The sequence below is a fragment of the Streptopelia decaocto genome (genome assembly GCF_964273445.1).
Source record: "Streptopelia decaocto genome assembly, chromosome: 1".
NCBI lineage: Eukaryota > Metazoa > Chordata > Aves > Columbiformes > Columbidae > Streptopelia > Streptopelia decaocto.
Genome location: NC_138663.1, coordinates 210,009,596 through 210,031,029, shown reverse-complemented (window position 1 = coordinate 210,031,029; position 21,434 = coordinate 210,009,596). Strand labels below are relative to the sequence as shown.

At 43.6% G+C, this 21,434-nt stretch overlaps 1 protein-coding gene across 2 annotated transcripts in view; it reads left to right on the top strand.

The window, feature by feature from the left end:
- FCHSD2 (FCH and double SH3 domains 2) overlaps window positions 1-21,434 on the top strand; it is a 164,926-nt gene that overhangs the window by 110,991 nt on the left and 32,501 nt on the right. For both annotated transcript variants that reach the window (XM_082056779.1, XM_082056778.1), the window contains exons 9-10: window positions 1,035-1,157; window positions 5,556-5,651. In XM_082056779.1, coding sequence (XP_081912905.1) covers window positions 1,035-1,157; window positions 5,556-5,651 — 219 coding nt within the window. The remainder of the gene's footprint in view (window positions 1-1,034; window positions 1,158-5,555; window positions 5,652-21,434) is intronic.

Below are 21,434 nucleotides of genomic sequence, written 5' to 3'. Positions count from 1 at the left end.
ACCCATCACAGATACACCATCCAGACCATGAGCTGCAGCTTCTCCAGCAGATGCTGTGGGACACGGTGTCACAGGCTCTATGCAGTCTAAGCACACAACACCCACAGCCTTTCCCTCATGTCCTAAGTGGGTCACCTTGTCATGGAGGAGATCAGGTTGGTCCAACAGGACCTACCTTTCATAAACCCATGGAGACCGGGCCTGATCACAAGGTTCTCTTCTATGAGCCCTGTGATGTTACTTGAGATTTAAATGCAATTTAATTAATTAATTAATGCAATTTTTAATGGAAGTGAATTATTGAATCATGTGCGATCTGACAATCACTATTTCAATGAATATGCTATTTCAGTGAATATGCTGTTTCAACAGTTTTCTGTAAAATTTGGTTTATACTATTTAAATGAGTATCTGTGAAATGGAAATGAAATTGTCGGTCACTTGTGAACTCGTATGTTTTTAATCTAGAACTTGCTTTAAACCTTGGTCTAACCCAGGCCACACAATGTGATATTCTGACTGGTTACAACAGGGGTTTAGAGTTGGCAGTTTATCTTACATATAATCTATTTTTATTATGTTTTTGGCATGTCTGTGCACAAAAGGGATGTGTTACGCTTCTCTAAAATGGCAGGTATTGATTAGCAGGTTTTAATAAGCAATTAGCGTGGATCTGAAGCATCTGAGTGATGGTGGCTGGTAAAACCCCCAAATCCTTGCAGTTCCTAAATCCCTTTTTTGCCATAAATGACATTTCCCTAAGCGTATTCCCTCCTCCAAACTTGCCCTCACTCTCTTGCTACGGCCACATTACACAATTGGATGAAAATCATTAAAAATAACGAGATATTGATCCGGTGCTCTGTGGTGCCATCTAATGGATGTCAACAATGAAAGGGTAATAATTCTAGGTGAATACGTCTAAGAAATGACACGAGCATCTTAAAATCTAAACGTGAATATGAAATATCAAAGTGCCCGTTGCTTTTTCTTCATTTCTTTCTTAATATTCCCAAATTCTTTCCCTCCTCCAGGCTCTGGATGGAAACGTATACGATCACCTGAAGGACTATTTAATGGCATTCAGCAGGACTGAACTAGAGACGTGCCAAGCTGTACAGAACACCTTCCAGTTTTTACTGGAGACTTCCAGCAGGGTAAGTTTGAACTGAATAATCCTTTGTAAGGGAATATTTAAGAGTATATAGAAGCTCCATGGCTTGAGAAAAAGAAGTGAGACTGTAGATGATGTTGATACAGCAGAAGATCTTTAGAGAACGGCGATCGAGGAATGTTGGGTTGTTCTCAATCTGCACGTTTGGAGGGAGAAATTTCATCTGAGAATTCATCCGCGTCATTGGGAACCGCGTGAATCACCCGTCACTGCAAAACCCCGCGGAACTCTCTGGATCGTTGCTTAATAATTGACTGTCAGCTTCAAACAAAACCCCAAAATATTACAGCGATTTCTCCTTTGAATTAAGATTGGCAAATACAGCGAACAGATTAGAGTCTTGTCATAGACGGGGGTTGTTTGCTTTGTGGAGCGGCCAGGATCAAATCCACGATCGCTTCCAGGAGCATTTTGATACTTAAATAATTCATCTGCTGGGCTAAAAATAATTAAAAAAGAGTTGCCATTGAGCTCAAACAAGCTCATAATATTCCTTTCTACATATACCTTAACCACCCGCACAGAACAGAGCTCATTTACGGGGGGATTTATGTAGATTTATGTAGAAATAACAGATTTAACACGCTCTTTATTCACCTGCAAACATGTGAACTCGCACCTTATTAGATGGAAAGCGAATGGATTAAGAGTGTTGTGCGAGCTTGTCTTTGAATTTACTTGGCAGCAGCTGTAAAGATAATGAAAATACCATTTGTCTTCTGTCGGAAAAGGACTCGTAATAATTTACCTCAGTGTATATCAGCTTCAAATATCTTCCCTAAAAAGGCTGGGTTTGAATCTTTTAACTACATCTGCTTATATATCATGTCTACATATTCATCTTTCATTTCTCAATATTGTGTTCAATATTTGGTATTTTGGAATATTTGAGGAAAATACTCCCGTTTCTGCTTTATTAAGTTATTACAATGACCGGAAAACCAACAGAAAAATGTCAATACAACTTCCAGGTCCAAACGGGATTTTTACCACTTGTTCGGAGCTCATTAGCAGCAATTTTATTGCAATTCAAGAATGCAGAGGAGAGAAAATAGGATTAAATCGCTACTGAAAAAGCATGTCCTGCTCTGAAATACTAATCATGGTGGCTTATTCCATGGATGTAGGTTTTGCTCATCCTTGATTTTGAACCATATTTCATGTAGATCCACGTTGCAAGAAGCAGCTCAAGAAGGATAAATAAGGAGGAGAAATTCTATTAGTGTATCAAAAGTGTTTCAAAAATAGCTTGAGTGTTAAACACGCAACGAATTTGTCAGCGATTTAGGAATTTGGAACAAACCCCAGCTTGCTGTCAAAACAAAGATTTTAAATATTTATTGTGATTTTTTAGTTCTTAGAGCACAAGATCACAAGCTACATTTAGAAAAGCCACTTCAGCTTATTGATAGAAATGCTTTAGTGTTTTCTGTCTGAACTAATGCAGTGCCTCAGGGGGCAGTGCTGGGGCTGGTGTTATTCAATATATTCATCAATGATTTGGAGGAGGGAATAGAGTGACTGTCAGCAAGTTTGCTGGTGACACCAAGCTGGGAGGAGTGGCTGACACGCCAGAGGCTGTGCTGCCATCAGAGACCTGGACAGGCTGAGAGTTGGGTGGGGAAACATTTAATGAAATAGAACAAGGGCAAGTGTAGAGTCTTGTATCTGGGCAGGAACAACCCCAGGTTCCAGTGTAAGTTGGGGAACGAGCTGTTGGAGAGCAGTGTAGGGGAAAGGGACCTGGGGGTCCTGGGGACAGCAGGGTGACCATGAGCCAGCACTGGGCCCTTGTGGCCAGGAAGCCAATGGTACCTGGGGTGGGTTAGAAGGGGGTGGTCAGTAGGTCAGAGAGGTTCTCCTGCCCCTCTGCTCTGCCCTGGGGAGACCACACCTGGAATATTGTGTCCAGTTGTGGCCCCTCAGTTCCAGCAGGACAGGGAACTGCTGGAGAGAGTCCAGCGCAGCCACCAAGATGCTGAAGGGAGTGGAGCATCTCCCGTGTGAGGAAAGGCTGAGGGAGCTGGGGCTCTGGAGCTGGACAAGAGGACACTGAGGGTGACTGCATTCATGGGGATCAATATCTAAAGGGTGAGTGTCAGGAGGATGGAGCCAGGCTCTTCTCGGTGACAACCAGTGATAGGACAAGGGGCAATGGATTCAAACTGGAACACAAAAGGTTCCACTTAAATTTGAGAAGCAACTTGTTCCTGGTGAGGGTGGCAGAGCCTGGCCCAGGCTGCCCAGGGGGGTTGTGGAGTCTCCTTCTGTGCAGACATTCCAACCCGCCTGGACACCTTCCTGTGTAACCTCATCTGGGTGTTCCTGCTCCATGGGGGGATTGCACTGGATGAGCTTTCCAGGTCCCTTCCAACCCCTGACATTCTGGGACTCTGTGATTCTGTAACTATATTTCTGTTCAGAGGATGGAATTAAATGATATTTGCTTTAAAACGAGCCCAGTTGCTTCCCAGCGCTGCTGCTTGTCAGTCAGGATTGAGGGAAGCATCTCAAAACACAGTTTTCTATCTAAATTGAAGGGTTTGTTCACACTTTATCATCCATCGTTTGGTGCAGCTTTGGAGGTTTTATTACTTCTAAGTTGGGGTGACCTCAGCAAATATTCCCCTGAGCATATGAAAACGCAATTGAAGTTCCTTTTCACTTGAACTGTATTAGTCAAGACTGTACTTCTTGAACTTCTCTGTTTGCAAAAAAAACCCTGATTTTCTTTGGAACATTTGCTGCAATTCCGTTTGCTGCTTTGAATCACGTTTCTGCGATGATTCTGGTCAGAAGCTTCACAAACCATGGCAAATAATTCCATTTATATCTCTCTATACCTTCTTTCTGCCTATGGTATAGATTTAACATTTGATTTGGATTTTAACATGTCAATTGACGTTGACTTCAGAAAGAAAACTTTGATTGGATTTCTGAATCACATTTACAAATGTTGCTGCTTAAATCCCGAACACACCGTGTTGCTCAGAAATCATTTGATTTTCTTCCCAACAGTTGTCAAATCTAATGTGCAAAATGCTCCGGGGCATTAATATGCTGGACTTGTACATTCCCCCAAGTGTCACGTTATGATAGTTGTTCTCATTTTTAACAAAATATAGTTGTAAAGGTGGTTTTTCTTCTCTCAAGAACCAAGTTGCTTTTGAGTTCGAGCTCTACGGTGGAAACTTATTGCAATAAAATAACCGTGTGGATTTTCGTGTTCACAGTAACGACACTTTGCAGTGATTTGTAACTGAATTTGGTTTAAAATAGTGACGTTACGTCAGCGCTGAGCATCACCCGAAGCTGCAGGTGATTCCTCCGTCGGTATTTGCCAAATTTTTAATGATGGGAAAGAAATAAAACGCCTCTCTTTATGTTTTCTACGCATTCCAATGCGTTTACGTTCAACTGCTCAAATCGGTGCAGTAATTATGTACTTTAATGTATTTAAATGAGTGCGTTATTGGCCATGGGGGAGTATTTCCTTTCTTCAACCGAAGATGAATTTATTACAGTTCAATATTCCACTAACACCAACATTTTGATGCAATAGACAACATGTCGTATTTACCATTGCAGGCAGTGTAATCAGAATTCTTCATCATATACAACGCTGCTATTTCTGGATAAACACCATTATATACTTCTGTACATTAAACCCTCCACTTGGTAATAGATTTTTAGAATTCCATGCTGCTATTTACATATTTCCATCAATTGAAGCATTGAATTCTCTGTAGAATTCTTCAAGTGATGCTCCTATTTTTTCCTATCGCAATCACTGTGTTTTTCTTTATAAATCTGTGTAAATTCTGCCATAAGAGGTTTGTTTAGGGATATGCGCCGTGCTATCTGAAATATATCATTAAACAAATTTAGTAGCTGGAGTCATTTTGATTTAGCAAAATGCACATTTTGAGGGTTTTCCCTGAAAGCAATTTCATAAAAAAGAGATTAATTTTCTAACTGATTTCATAGACAATATTCCAAGTTGGCTTTTCAGCTCCTCCAGTGAATAATTGCTGTAAAAATAAACCATTTGCCAAAGAACTAACAACAAATTATCCACAAGAGGAGACAAAAATATTGATGGTAGTGACACCACAAACTCTATACTCACTAATTGGCTTTTTTCTCGCCAGTTTTGCCTTTTGTAGGTTAATAATAGATATTTTTTAACTATTTGTCATGCAGGGTTTGTCCTGCCAATCACTTGTGTATAACTCTGGGTATTTCTGCCCACAATCAAGACCTTTATTCCCTTTTGTTGTCTGTCTCTATTCGCCACAAGGCTCTAATTTAACTATATATCAAGGCAATATTTCGAAATGTACAAAATAACGGCTCTAACCGGGGTTTATTTCTTTCTCAGGTGGTGCGGGATTACAACCTCCAGCTGTTTCTACAGGAGAACTCCGTGTTCCACAAACCGCAGCCTTTCCAGTTCCAACCCAGCGACAGCGACACCGTAAGAACCCTTCCCAGTTCCCTCCTTTAGTTCTTCTCCCTCCCTTTTGAAGAAAATCCTTATAAATGTGCACAGTGTTACCCCATTCTGCTTTAAGCTCGTGTTGTATTTTGGGAAAATGGCCTAATTCCCATTGCAGTAGGTAGGTCAATGTAACAAAAGCATCAAACATGATCCACAGAAGAGCTGAAACTTTGATTTTTGCTTCCAAATCGGGACTAGCAGTCCCGTGGTTTTCTGCTTTCAGCATAATTCTTACTACATTTTATCAGCTTTTTATCCTGCTGGCGAAATTCTCATCAGATTCACTAATACTGATTTACAACCTGCGTGATGCTGTGGCAAATAAAGTGTCCGTATACCTCTGAATTACTCCAGAAATATTTCTACGCACATATAGGTTTAGAAAAAATACTGTTTAAACATTGCATTCCAATAGAATCTCAGAAAATATTATTTCAGTGCTGTTAGGGTTTAAGGCAAGGCGGCAATAAACCACGGCAGACGCTCCCTGTTATCCCCTTTACCTCCTGCCACCCCTTCCTTTAGATTGGAAAGATGATAAGAAAGATAAGGGGAAAGGAAGAGAGACTTAGACTTCAAGTTGGAGAGTTTTAAGGGGTTTTACTAATGCTACTAATAAATAGAGAATATATATACAAAATACACAAAGCCAGTCTCGCATGCTGGATGCGGCGCTGGCGTCACTGAGCAGCAGAGCTGGGGGTGCGGAGCTGGCGGCTCCAGCAGCTGCAGCTCAGGCCCCGGAAGTCCCGGGCGGGACTGCACAGCAAAGCGGAACCGGGTGCGGGATGCAGGGCCTGAGGGCTGTGGATCACAGACAGACAGACAGACAGACAGGGGCCTCTCCAGATACCGGCCATGGGCGAAGAGAGTGACCCTGTGATCACCCTTTTATATAGGGGGTATGATGATTATGGGATGGAATACTTCCGTTGGTCAGTTCTAGTCACCTGTGCCATCCGCCCCTCCTCAAACACGCCCCTCTCACAACAGAACGTGGGAAAACGTATCAGTCTTTCTTGGCTACCATAGTAATAAATCTAAACACGAGCTTCTTCAGCATTCCCTTGGTCTCTTATCAGCACCGAGTGCAGCATCCAAGGAGAAATATGCAGGTAAAACTCAGAGAAGTGCAGGCACCTAGAAGAACTGAGCTGGAAGAAAAATCACTAAAAGAGAACCGGTCTTGTTTTTAACAAAACCAGGACAGGTGTGTATGTTGCTTCCAAACCAATCTTTAATGACATAAAAATTAAGTATGTAAATATATTTCCAAACAGCATTTTAACAAAAGTGTCCCAGCGACACTACTAATATTGTAAGAAATAACAGTTTTAAGTTTAGATTCTTTACAAAGTGCAGCTTTTAATTACTTGAATTCATTCATAAAACGACTTAGACAGGTGGTTAAATTCAAGAACCCTGTTCATAGATAACACAAGAGGGATTTTTCCAGACACATTAACCCCTCTAACACAGTTTCCTTTCTCTTGCCATTTTAACAAACTGCAATTTTGATTTTTCTATTCACTCCTTGGCTTAGAGTCAATGATTTCCCTCGAGTTTTAAGCTGTTCTTAATACAAACTCTTCCTAACTGTCCTTGCCTTTCTAACCTTTGCTGCTGTTCTCATCCTTTTGCCATTGCTGCCTCCAGAGTTTTAACGCCGTCCAGCTGGTGGATATTGAGCCCTCCCCGGTCAGTGCTATGAGAATGACCATAGCAGAGGTATATGGGACTATTTACCATCAACCTTTGCGTCTTTACGGGTGTGCATGTGGCTCGGGATGCTGAATTTCCACTCGTGGAGAGGTGGCAACAGAATGCGTAATATATATATTAAAATAATAAATAAATCTCACACACAAAACCTAAAGACTTTTCCCATAATGAGATGTAAGTTAAAGAAGGAAAGAAGGTGATTTAACTGTTATTTTTGGTGGATCGGCTTCACACTTAACGCACGGCATTTGTAATTGATATTATAACCTTTTGGGGGCATGAATTAGAATTTCACAGCTCGAGAGAGCGACGTGCAGAATTGGTTCCTTCTCCGCTGCGAATGGGGAAGCTCGTCGGACAACTGGAGGCTGATGAAGCGCAGTCCTTTTCCTAATTTAATTGTATTCTTTATCCAGAGGGCTGTCCCCGTATCAAACAGGACCGTCATTCGCCCCCATTAAACTCTTCAACATGAAAAATGACACGATTCGTGCATCTGGTCTGACACTGCTGAATTTTGGAGCTTTTTGGGAGGCGATGAACGAGTCGTTCATGTCTAAATCGGTCTCCGTAGCTCAAATTCAGTGACTTTTTTACTTGGCAAACCCCCTTAGGCTGTAGAATTCCCACATTTCTTCCTTGCACTGCATTTTTTTGAGCTTTAGCTGCTTGTGCTGTGACCAGTTTTCACAACAATAAATTATGCAGGTGTTTTCTGATATATATACAGATAGATAGATAGATAGATAGATAGATAGATAGATAGATAAATAGATAGATAGATAATTACCACCAGCTAACAGGGTCCTACCTGCACAATCGCAGGTTACATATTCACCATTTTCAATAAATAAGTACAAGAGACTGAAGCCTTTTGCTCAGGCTTTTGAATTCATCAAAAATTGCATATTTTTTCTAATTAATTCAACAACACTTAATTGAAAAACAATTATCGAGCATTCTTTTGCCACTTTTTCTATTTGTAGATGATCTACAGAGCTGATCAGTTGGCTTTTTAGTTTCTATGCATTATGCATGATAATTTTCACACTGAAAGAAGTATGAGTGATTAATACATCTAATCAAACATTTCATGTTAACCTTTTCCAAGAACAACTTAGGACCTCTTTTCAAACTAAATACCTGATCCACTGTGACTTGGGACAGAGTTTGAAGTGTTTACGTATTATTGGGATGAAATTTTGAGTATTGTAGGGAACAAGAATGTTGTAAATGACCTGAATGTGCAGTTCACATATGGAGAAATCTGAATGCTTTTGTAAATTCCAGTTTTACATGGTCCATCTCAAAATTTGATTTTATGGAGCAGAACATCCTGAGTAACATCACACAACACATACAAGAGAAGCTTGTGATCAGGCCCGGTCTCCATGGGTTTGTGAAAGGCAGGTCCTGTTGGACCAACCTGATCTCCTCCATGACAAGGTGACCCACCTAGTAGATGAGGGAAAGGCTGTGGGTGTTGTGTGCTTAGACTGCAGTAAAGCCTGTGACACCGTGTCCCACAGCATCTGCTGGAGAAGCTGCAGCTCATGGTCTGGATGGTGTATCTGTGATGGGTAAAGAACTGGCTGAAGGGCCCAAAGAGTTGTGGTGAACGGAGCCAAATGCAGTTGTTGGCCGGTCAGGAGTGGTGTCCCCAGGGCTCAGTGTTGGGGCCAGTTCTGTTTAATCTCTTTATCAATGATCTGGATGAGGGGATTGAGTGCACCCTCAGTGAGTTTGCAGATGACACCAAGTTGGGTGGAGTGTTGATGTGCTGGGCCACCAAGAGGCCACCAGCATCCTGGCTGGTACCAGCACTGGTGTGGCCAGCAGGCCCAGGGCAGTGACCGTCCCTGTGCTGGGACCTGGGGAGGCCAAACCTCGAAACCTGGGGGCAGTTTTGGGCCCCTCATCTCAGGGCTCAAAATTGTGGCCCCAGGGGCACCAAAATCACCTCAGCGCTCAAAATGGCAGACAGAAGGGTGGTGGGATCACCTCACAAGAAATGCCTTGAGGTGCTGGAGCGAGTTGAGAGAAGGGAACGGAGCTGGTGAGGGGCTGGAGCACAAGTGTGATGGGAGCGGCTGAGGGACCTGGGGGGTTCAGCTGGAGAACAGGAGCTGAGGGGAGACCTTCTGATCTCTGAACTGCCTGAAAGGAGCTTGGAGCCAGGGGGGTCGGGCTCTGCTCCCCAGGAACAAGCGCCAGGAGCAGAGGAAACGGCCTCAAGTTGCGCCAGGGGAGGTTGAGGTTGGATGTGGGGAACAATTTCTTCCCCAAAGGGCTGTGGGGCATTGGAACAGGCTGCCCAGGGCAGTGCTGGAGTCACCATCCCTGGAGGGGTTGAAAAGGCGTTTAGATGAGGTTCTCAGAGACATGGTTTAGTGCCAGGGGTGGGTTATGGTTGGACTCGATGATCTTGAGGGTCTCTTCCAACTGAAATGATTCTGTGATTCTGTGATAAAGCCATCACCAAAGAATAACTCAGAATGGATTGCCATACCACCCTTGAGTCAAGTATCATTATTACTATAAAGCCAATAGGTTAATTTACTTTCAAAATACTCTCACCATGCACAGTCAGAGTCTCCAAAAGAGACTATTCATTTATCAAAGGCAGGTATGAAAGGGCTTTCCATCTTCCCAACATTTTCAGGATTTTTGTTTCCCCGCCATCCCACTGGAAATGGAGACTTGAGTGTCTACAAGGAGAATATTTTACAGCTATTTTCCATTATCTAATACACCCCCATATTTTGAGCTCAACCTTATACATTTGTTCGTTTTATTAAAACACTTAGATTGTTGCATTATCTCAGGTGATTTTGACTGACAGAAATTCATTTAAAATATATATATATATATTTAATTTTTGTTTTTTAAACCACTTTGCCTTAAGTAAATGGCTTCTCATAAAGTCTTCAGTAAGAAGTTATTGAGAAATTCCCAGCTTTAACCCTTTCAGTGAACAAACTCACAAAATGATTTGGGCCTTTACGAACAGCAAGATAGAAAAAACATATAAATGGCTTTGGAAATACCTTTGACCTCACAAGAAAAACCAGTGAGCACATGCCGACCTTACATATTCAATACAGTGACAATTTAATCGCCAAACATCCTCCCACGAGACAAGCGCTGTTTATTAAGCGTTGAAAACATACTGTCCCCACACAGATAAGCCATAAGAACAGGGCAAAAAAGAAAGGATATGAGGCAGCTTTTCTCTCTTTCCTGTTTGGAAAAGATTCTTTTTCCATCACCGGCTTGTTATCATGTGAGAAAACGAGCCGGGCGACCCAACGCACGTCCAGGGTGCGGGAAAACAGCGACAAAACGCTGACATTAAACTTTTAAGATCTGTTTTCCTGGTTTTTATCACCATATCGCCTCTGTAGTTTCCCCCCGTACATTTACTGATGCTGCCATTTTCTTTCAAATCAAAATGATTTATATGGACGTGAAAAAATATCACCATAATTTGCAGAAAAACAATGACTCGGTCAGATCAGCGGAAAGTTCTGCAGTTTCATCCCTCGCAATTTGAATCTATGGACAGATTGTGAGAATAAGAATGAATTTCACGCACAGAATCACACACAGAATGGACTGGGTTGGAAAAGACCTCAGAGATCATCAAGTCCAACCCTTGGTCCAACTCCAGCCCATTGACTAGATCATGGCACTAAGTGCCATGTCCAATCTCAGTTTAAAAACCTCCAGGGCCGGTGAGTCCAGCACCTCCCTGGGCAGCCATTCCAATGCCTGACCACTCTCTCTGCACAGAATTGCTTTCTCATCTCCAGCCTCAATTTCCCCTGGCAGAGTTGAAGCCCATGGCCCCTTGTCCTATTGCTGATGCCTGGGAGAAGAGCCCAGTCCCCACCTGGCTAGAACTGCCCTTCAGGTAGTTCTAGAGAGTGCTGAGCTCAGCTCTAAGCCTCCTCTTCTCCAGACTAAACAAGCCCAGCTCCCTCAGCCTCTCCCCATAGGGCTTGTGTTCCAGTCCCTTCCCCAGTCTTGTTGCTCTTCTCTGGACCCGCTCCAGCACTTCAATCTCTTTCCTGAGCTGAGGGGCCCAGAACTGAACACAATACTCCAGGTGTGGCCTCCCCAATGCAGAGCACAGGGGAAGGATCACTGCCCTTGTCCTGCTGACCACGCTGGTTTGGATACAGGACAGGACACCATTGGCCTTCTTGGCCACCTGGGCACACTGTTGGCTCATGTTGAGCTTCCTGTCCATTAGTCCCCCAGGTCCCTTTCTGCCTGGCTGCTCTCCAGCCACTCTGTGCCCAGCCTGGAGCGCTGCAGGGGGTTGTTGTGGCCAAAGTGCAGGACCTGGCCCTTGGCCTTGTTGAACTTCATCCCACTGGAATCAGCCCATTTTTCCAGTCTATCCAGATCCCTCTGCAGAGCCCTCCTGCCTTCCAGCAGCTCCACACTCCCTCCCAACTTGGTGTCATCAGCAAATTTCACTTCAGTATTGTACACAGAGGAATATATTGAATTTCTGAGCAGCTTATATGGAACTATATAAGTTATTTAAGCTATACTTGAAAAGGACATGGTGCTTGTGCCAACGCTCATTTTCTTACTACGGAAAGTGCTCAGGGATTTGAAAATAAATCAAAATTACTGTATAAATAGGAATGAGAACTCAGTTAAGAGCTCTGCTTTGTCAGAATTTACTTTTAGCTGGTTTCTGTGCATGGATACAGATGCAAAGGTGTTTATACATTTCAGCATTTACTATGAAATGTGTTTAAATATTTAAAATATGCTCAAAACTTATTGAGCATTAAATACTTTAAAATTCCTTCATTTTCTAAACAACGTTACATTCTGGTTTTACAGTTATTGAATATAAATAGTTGATGTTTTACATCAATATTTAAATACCAAAAAAAATTCATGAAATATATAAATATATATATAAATAGATGAACAGCTAATCAAAAATAATCCCTCATGTACTTAAGCCCAAATGAACAAGTTTCAGATAATGCTTTGCTTTTTCGGTATTTTTTCTGTATTCAACTGGCTCCAACTAGACTTTATTCTGCCTGTGATTTTAATACCAGAATAGGGTTGGGTTCTTGGTTTTAACTGTACCTTCTCGAAGCTAAAGACACCCCAAAAAGTTATGATTTAATTTGATTAAAGTATAATATTAAGAATTATTGCTGAGGAGAAATAGCCTCACCCAGGTAAGGAAATGGTGAGTAAATGCAAGTGGGAGCCTGGCAAAGGTCCACATTCCCTGAATAACTGAACACAACTAAAACTGATTTTACTTCATTTCCCCCACCCCAGTCGAGGTTAAAATAAGGTCTGAGATCTAATATTCATATTTGAGGTTGATATTGAAGGGGTCGTTTGAAGAAAAGGGAAATTCCACCCCCTGGGGCTACTGACTCTCTTATCTGGGCTTGAATTTTAACATCGTTTCTGATTTACTTGAAGGATAATGAGCTGAAATTGCCTCACTACCTAATTGATTTTATTTTAATTTAGAGAACATGCTGTTAGAATTCTTTTGATTTCTTTTTTTTAGAGTCAGGATACACTGTTTAAGCAAAGCTTGAAATAATTTCTAAGTCAGACCAGAAATAATATTTGAATTGGCCACTAAAGAAATAGATCTTTGTTTAGATTGCATTGAAAATACCCATTTCATCCATTTCTCTGTGACAGAGCTGATTCAAAAGATACTTATTTTTCCTTTAGTTACCTAATGAGAGCAATTTTTCTGTATTTCTAGTTATAATAGAATAAACTGTAGGTTATAATAGAATACACTATAGATTATAATAGAATACACTATGGATTATAATAGAATACACTATGGATTATAATAGAAAAAACAATAAGTTATAATAGAATAAACAGTAGATTATAATAGAATGCACTATAGATTATAATAGAATACACTATGGATTATAATAGAATAAACTATAGGTTATAATAGGATAAACTATAGATTATAATAGAATACACTGTAGATTATAATAGAATGCACTATAGATTATAATAGAATACACTATGGATTATAATAGAAAAAACAATAGGTTATAATAGAGTAAACAGTAGATTATAATAGAATGCACTATAGATTATAATAGAATACACTATAAATTATAATAGAATACACTATGGATTATAATAGAATAAACTATAGGTTATTAAAGGATAAACTATAGATTATAATAGAATACACTATAGATTATAATAGAATGCACTATGGATTATAATAGAATAAACTATAGATTATAATAGAATACACTATAGATTTTTAGGGAAATTTGGATGTGAACGCGGCTGCTGCGATCGCCGAGGCAAATGAGAATAATTATGAGGGTGAAAATAGAAGTTCACTGACATTCTAATTTCAAAATCAATTTCAGTGAGAAGATGAGAAACTATTTAAAAATAAAGATTAATAATAGGGTTTGTGGCTTTCAGTGTCCTCTATACAACAAAAGTGCTTAATAAGGAGAATTGAGCGCTACAGGCAACAAAGCCTCGTGAATCATTGGCTTAAACAAACCCCAGAACGTCAAGATTCTGGTCTTTCTGCATTTAAAATAGAATAAAATTATAAAATACAGAGCTAAACTTTTGCAGGAACCGTGTTTGGCATCGGCCGCCGTAACAATCCGTGCGCACAGTGTGTTCAGAGGAGGTTTCAAGCGAATGGTCAGTGATCCCCAGTGAGAATTATTGAACCAGAATTCAAAATAAACACCCTCCTCCCCCCCCTAAAAACCAACTGGAGAAATTATTTTCATACATATGGCCCGTACAAATGTTCCTTTCATGGGTGCTTTTGGGCAGGAGAGTCTCAGTGACACCAGATGGCAAAGAACAGCTTCGATATTTATTGGGAATTCAATATATTACTCTAGAAAATGTCCTTACTAAAAAAAGTGATCATGATGAGATTATTTTTCAACTCAGAAAGTCCCAGGATCCCCTTTCTCTGCTCAGATATCCCTGAACCATCTTTCTTGTGATGAGTTTAAATGTAATTCTTTCCTGATGGGCTGTTCCTCATCCTTCCGCAGCCCCCAATACTCAACACCATGAGAAGAGATGCAAATGTATTAGATTACAAAGCAGAATGTGGTTCTATAAAGCAGCAATAATAGGTTGGTTTGTTATTATCTTTATCATACAGAGCTTTATGGAACTTAGGAATAGTGGATATAGGTCCTTTTAAGTTCTTCTGAGTGGAAAGAAAGAACTACATGCAAATAATCTTTATTTTTAAAAAGGGGGGGTGTCCCATTTTGTAACATTGAAAGTTTACTGAAATGCAAGTCAGTCCTAGCTCACTCTTGGCTAAACTAAAATTAAGTTAGTTCTACAGTAAGAGACTAAAGTGAGAACCAAACTCAACTCACGATTTTCTTACAACTGCTGTGTTTAGCCATCAGTTGTGTGAAAAATATCATGCATATCCCTGCATGTGTTGACCATAAGGTTGAGCTTGCTCTTGAGCTGGCTGAGGTCATTGCTGGACCGCTCTCCATCAGCTTTGCCAAGTCTTGGGAAACAGGAGAGGTGCCTGAGGACTGGAGGAAAGCAAATGTCACTTCAGTCTTCAAAAAGGGCAGGAAGGAGGACCCAGGTAACTATAGACTGGTCAGCCTCACCTCCATCCCTGGGAAACTGATGGAACGACTTCTCCTTGGTGCCATCTCAAGGCATGTCAGGGATAAGAGGGTCATTAGGGGCAGTCAACATGGCTTCACCAAGGGGAAGTCGTGCTTCACCAACCTCATTGACATTTATGAGGATATAACAAGATGGATGGATGATGGCAGAGCAGTGGACGTGATCTACCTTGACTTGAGTGAGGCATTTGACACAGTGTCCCACAGCATCCTCACAGCTGAACTGAGGGAGTGCGGTCTGGACGATCGGGTAGTGAGGTGACTGTGAACTGGCTGAAGGGAAGAAGCCAGAGAGTCGTGGTCAATGGGGCAGAGTCCAGTTGAGGCCTGGATCTAGTGCAGTGCCTCAGGGGCAGTGCTGGGGCCGGTATTATTCAATATATTCATCAATGATTTGGGGTGGATGAGAAGGGGGGTGGTCAGTAGGTCAGAGAGGTTCTCCTGCCCCTCTGCTCTGCCCTGGGGAGACCACACCTGGAATATTGTGTCCAGTTGTGGCCCCTGAGTTCCAGCAGGACAGGGAACTGCTGGAGAGAGTCCAGCGCAGCCACCAAGATGCTGAAGGGAGTGGAGCATCTCCCGTGTGAGGAAAGGCTGAGGGAGCTGGGGCTCTGGAGCTGGACAAGAGGACACTGAGGGGTGACCCATTCATGTTTACAGATATCTAAAGGGGGAGTGTCAGGAGGATGGAGCCAGGCTCTTCTCGGTGACAACCAATGATAGGACAAGGGGTAATGGGTTCAAACTGGAACACAAGAGATTCCACTTAAATTTGAGAAGCAACTTGTTCCCGGTGAGGGTGGCAGAGCCTGGCCCAGGCTGCCCAGGGAGGTTGTGGAGTCTCGTTCTCTGCAGACATTCCAACCCGCCTGGACACCTTCCTGTGTAACCTCATCTGGGTGTTCCTGCTCCATGGGGGGATTGCACTGGATGAGCTTTCCAGGTCCCTCCAACCCCTGACATTCTGGGATTCTGGGATTCAACGTTGTCATGCCAACTCTTCTTTTCATATTCTTTAAAAGAAATGGCTGAGATTTTTAGGTGTTTTTTGTGCATTTGCGTGCAAGAAATGTTTCGTATTTTTTCCTCTGTCGACGTGAACTTTTCTAGTCTCCAGCTACAAAAACAAGGAGGCTTTCGGCTCGAGAGCCAACTGCTTTTTTGCTTTTAAGACGTGCCATCTGCATCTGGATATAATCCCGTCAATGACAGAATGCAAGCTGTGTGCTTGTCCCTGTCATAAGGCGACTTCTGCACCTGCAACAACATTTTGGACAAAAATGGAGAAGTGACACGAGTCTACGTTTGTTAATTTAAGACACAGGCTGGCCGGCCTCTAAGCCCTTTAGCTGCTTGGAGTCATCTAGTACTTTCTGTTGGTCGACTGTCTGAATTTTTAGCGCTAAAAGCTGCTTTTGGTGTAATCTAAACCCTGCGAGAGCGGCAGAATGTCCAGCTATGTTTAGCTCAGGTTTTTTGGCTCTTCTTTCATTCCTTGGCCATGGTGAGTGGTTTTGGTTTCCCTCTTTTTTGGAAGAGGTTAAATTGAGTCACTGGACGTCTTGCCACCACCAGGATCCAGTGCTGAAAACACTTAGGCAAGAGCTTAATTTAGTAAATCAGGTTAGGACCGGTCACTTCAGTTTCCCCGCCATCTTCCCTACGCTTTTGATATTTATGTCTATAGCAGATAAATCTCTGGTTTAGCTCATCTCTTCATACCTATTCGAATGGCAGTGGGTTTTTTATTTCTTACTTGATGGAGCCTGGATTTACCTGAGGATACAGACTTCTCAGGTCATCTGTAAAGCCCTCCTGAAGTGCATACTCTGCCACACCAGTCAGATTCTTACTGCTTCTGTGCTTATAAGTTCATCTGCAGTCATCTTAAGTGCCAGCAGCTTAGAATCACAGAATGGTTTGGGTTGAAGGGACCTTTGAAGCTCCCCCAGTGCCACCCCTGCCATGAGCAGGGACATCTTCACCAGCTCAGGTTGCTCAGAGCCCCGTCCAGCCTGGCCTGGGATGTCTCCAGGGATGGAGCATCCATTGCCTCTCTGGGCGACTTGAGCCAGGCTCTCATCACCCTCAGGGCCAACAATTTCTTCCTCATGTCTGGCCTGAATCTCCCTCCTTTAGTTTAAAACCGTCACCCCTTGTCCTATCACAACAGGCCCTGCTCAAAAGTCTGTCCCCATCTTTCTTCTCGTCCCCTTTTAAGGCCATGCTAAGGTCTCCCTGGAGCTTCTGTTCTCCAGCTGAACACCCCAACTCTCTCAGCCTGTCCCCCAGCAGAGCTGTTCCAGCCTCGCATCATTTCTGTGGCTCCTCTGGCCCCTCTCCAGCAGGTCCATGTGTGTCCTGTGCTGAGGACCCAGAGCTGGACCAGCACTGCAGGGGGGTCTCACAGAGCGGAGCAGAGGGGTAGAATCCCACTTGGTCTTGCACAGGTCAGGTAAAGTTCCTCCATTTATTCACGAAGCATTTCAGGTCTTAATGGATTTGAAACTTTTCTCCTTGGATTATCTTCTCAGCCAATATTCAGACTGTGCATTTCCAATGTTCTCCCTGTGCTTGTGCAGTTTAGGACTCCCTGTTTTCAGCTTCTTCCCCAAGAAACTAAATTTTGCCTCTCCATCTTGTCTCCTTTTTTCACCTATATTTTTGATATCCACGCAGACCACAGCTTAGGTTTCTCCCTAACTCTTTTTATTACCCCATTTTTGTGTTGTTTATTTTTAGACTTTTAAGCAAGGGTGAGGTCTGCTTGGATACAATGCCGCTTTATGAATAACTAATATAACCACTGTGATCCAATAATGATTCATTTCTTGTTTTAGTATGCCCTTAGGAGTAGCCACAAAGTTTGCCTTCATTTTTCTGGTCAAGGGCTTTTGATAAATAGATTAAAAATCGAACACGCACTTGGGGATAACACAGAAGGTCATCAAGTGACTGAAAAGAAGTCTGTATTCTTTCTTCATGAAAATGAGATGCTGAGTAGGAGCAAGACCAATGGGAACATTGAAAATTCATTTGATAGGGGAGGAGCAACTCCGATAAGCTGGGAAAAAAATGGAGGTCAAATCATAGAGTGGCAGAGGGATATTTGGTTGGAAGAGACCCTCAAGTAGTGATGGAGGAAGAGGGAAAGGTACTAAATGGCTTCTTTGCCTCAGTTTTTAATAGTACAAACAGATGTTCTTTGGTTACTCGGCACCTTGAGCTGGAAGACAGAGTTGGGGAGCAAAATGAAGCCTCAGAAATCCAAGAGGAGATGTTTGGCAACCTACTACACCATTTAGACACCCACAAGTCTATGGGGGAGCTGGCGGAGGTGATCACCAAGCCACGATTGTTCAGTTATCAGCAGTCCTGGTTGAACCGGGGAGGTCGAGTTGACTGGAGGTTGGCCAACGTGAAGCCCGTGTACCAGAAGGGCCAGAAGGAGGAGCCAATAAACTACAGGCCTGTCAGTCTGACCACAGTGCTGGGGACGGTCAGCAGATCATCCTGAGTGCCATCAGGTGGCACGTACAGGACAACCAGGTGATCAGGCCCAGTCAACATGGGTTTGTGAAAGGCAGGTCCTACTTGACCAACCTGATCTCCTTCTACGACAAGATGACCCACTTAGGACATGAGGGAAATGCTGTGAGTGTTGTCTGCCTAGATCCTGATAAAGCCTGTGACACCATATACCACAGCATCTCCTGGAGAAGCTGCAGGTCGTGGTCTGGATAGTGTGTCTGCGATGGGTAAAGAACTGGCTGGAAGGCCAGGCCAAAGAGCTGTGGCCGGTCAGGAGTGGTGTCCCCAGGGCTCAGTGTTGGGGCCAGTTCTGTTTAATCTCTTTATCAATGATCTGGATGAGGGGATCGAGTGCACCCTCAGTGAGTTTGCAGATGACACCAAGTTGGGTGGAGTGTTGATGTGCTGGAGGGTGGGAAGGCCATACAGAGGGGTCTGGCCCAGCTGGATCGATGGGCTGAGGCCAGTTGTCTGAGGTTCACCAAGGCCAAGTGCCGGGTCCTGCCCTGGGGTCACAGCAACCCCAGGCAGCGCTACAGGCTCGGGGAAGAGCGGCTGGAAAGTGCCCGGCGGAAAAGGAGCTGGGGGTGTTGGTGGCAGCGGCTGAACATGAGCCAGCGTGTGCCCAGGTGGCCAAGAGGCCACCAGCATCCTGGCTGGTACCAGCACTGGTGTGGCCAGCAGGCCCAGGGCAGTGACCGTCCCTGTGCTGGGACCTGGGGAGGCGAAACCGTGAATCCTGGGGGCAGTTTTGGGCCCCTCACACCAAGAAAGGCCTTGAGGTGCTGGAGCGAGTTGAGAGAAGGGAACGGAGCTGGTGAGGGGCTGGAGCACAAGTGTGATGGAGCGGCTGAGGGACCTGGGGGGTTCAGCTGGAGAACAGGAGCTGAGGGGAGACCTTCTGATCTCTGAACTGCCCGAAAGGAGCTTGGAGCCAGGGGGGGTCGGGCTCTGCTCCCCAGGAACAAGCGCCAGGAGCAGAGGAAACGGCCTCAAGTTGCGCCAGGGGAGGTTGAGGTTGGATGTGGGGAACAATTTCTTCCCCAAAGGGCTGTGGGGCATTGGAACAGGCTGCCCAGGGCAGTGCTGGAGTCACCATCCCTGGAGGGTTGGACAGACGGACATGAGGTTCTCAGGAACATGGTTTAGTGCCAGGGGTGGGTTATGGTTGGACTCAATGGCCTTGAGGGTCGTTTCCAACCAAAACGATTCTGTGATTCTATGAAAATACCATTAACCTGGGCTTTGTGCCTGTGCCCCTCTCCAGTGGGTTCATTTCCTAGCAATATTTGCTTCTGACTTTGAGCTAAAATATCTTGACATCTTATATTAGACTGTTAAAGCTTCTTGGGATTTTTTCAGTCACTGTGAGCAGCACAGGGATGCTCCCTCTCCTCCACCCCTCTTCTGATGACGGTTCATTTATGCCTTAAGGCATTCCGGAGGGAGAAGCTGAAGAACTTCAGGCTTCTTGGCTGAGTTACAGCTGCTTAAAATAGAGGAAGAAAGTGGCCCAGAAGTCGCCTGAAGTGTTAGATACAGTTCAGAGCTGCGTGGTGGGAGTGCGTGTGGACGTGTAGGGGTTGTCTTCCTTTCCCTTTGCCTTTTTGGAATCATAGAAGCATTTGGGTTGGAAGAGACCCTCATGATCATCGAGTCCAACCATAACCTGACTCTGGCACTGAACCATGTCCCTAAGGAAACCATTTCCTTCACAACCCTTTGAATCTGCTACCCCCAGCTCTCTTGTAATAAGAAGATGAAGAAGATTAAAGACCAGCTTCAATTTTGATGAAAAGAAGCTTAGCTGAACCAATTTTTGCCTCATTTTCAATTAAATCCTCTGTTAGCATAAGTTACTATTATTGCCTCTCGCATGAGGGCAGTGTCATCTGAAGGCATAAAAATCTTGCTTTCAAAATCACTTCAGTTTGCTTCCTATATCTCTTGATTTTACTCTAGCCTATACCAAATACTGGTATTAAAATGACCAGCCTCCTCGAGCAATATTGTACTGCTGAAAAACGTGATATCAGTATCTCCTGCTGCATCAGCTGGATGCTTCTCACCTAGCTGGCAAATCATTCTCCTCTCTTACCTCCCTCCTGCTGGTTCACCTTGAATTTCTCCTTCCTAAACCCCTTTTGCACGCGTGTGGGATCTCCTCTAGTTTCAAACCGCACCTGACGGAGAAAAATTGTGTCTTGTTGAAACAGAAATCAGTGAAACGGTTGGTTCATTCACAAGTGCATCTGCCATCTCAGTTTGAGGGGCACTCGGCGTACTCTTGTCTTCTCGAATGATCATTTGTAAGGGCATTTATTTGTTGTTATCTCAAAGGTTGTGCAAGGTTATAGAGGACTCGTGATAAAGAAGAGTGTGAGGTGGCTCTGGGCAGCAGTGACTGTCTTGGTAGGGACCTGTAAGACAGACTTTTGAGCAGGGCCTGTTGTGATAGGACAAGGGGTGATGGTTTGAAACTAAAGGAGGGAGATTCCGGTTGGACGTGAGGAAGAAATTGTTGGCCCTGAGGGTGATGAGAGCCTGGCCCAGGTTGGCCAGAGAGGCAGTGGATGAACCATCCCTGGAGACATCCCAGGCCAGGCTGGACGGGGCTCTGAGCACCCTGAGCTGGTGAAGATGTCCCTGCTCATGGCAGGGGGGGCACTGGGGGAGCTGGGAAGGTCCTTCCAACCCAAGCCATTCTGTGTATCTATTCGCATGAGTCGACAAGTCATCCAGGAAAGAGAGTTGTTCTTCTGGATCCTTTTGAAATGTTGATTAACTTTTAATTCGAGGAACCACTGAAATTTATATTGTA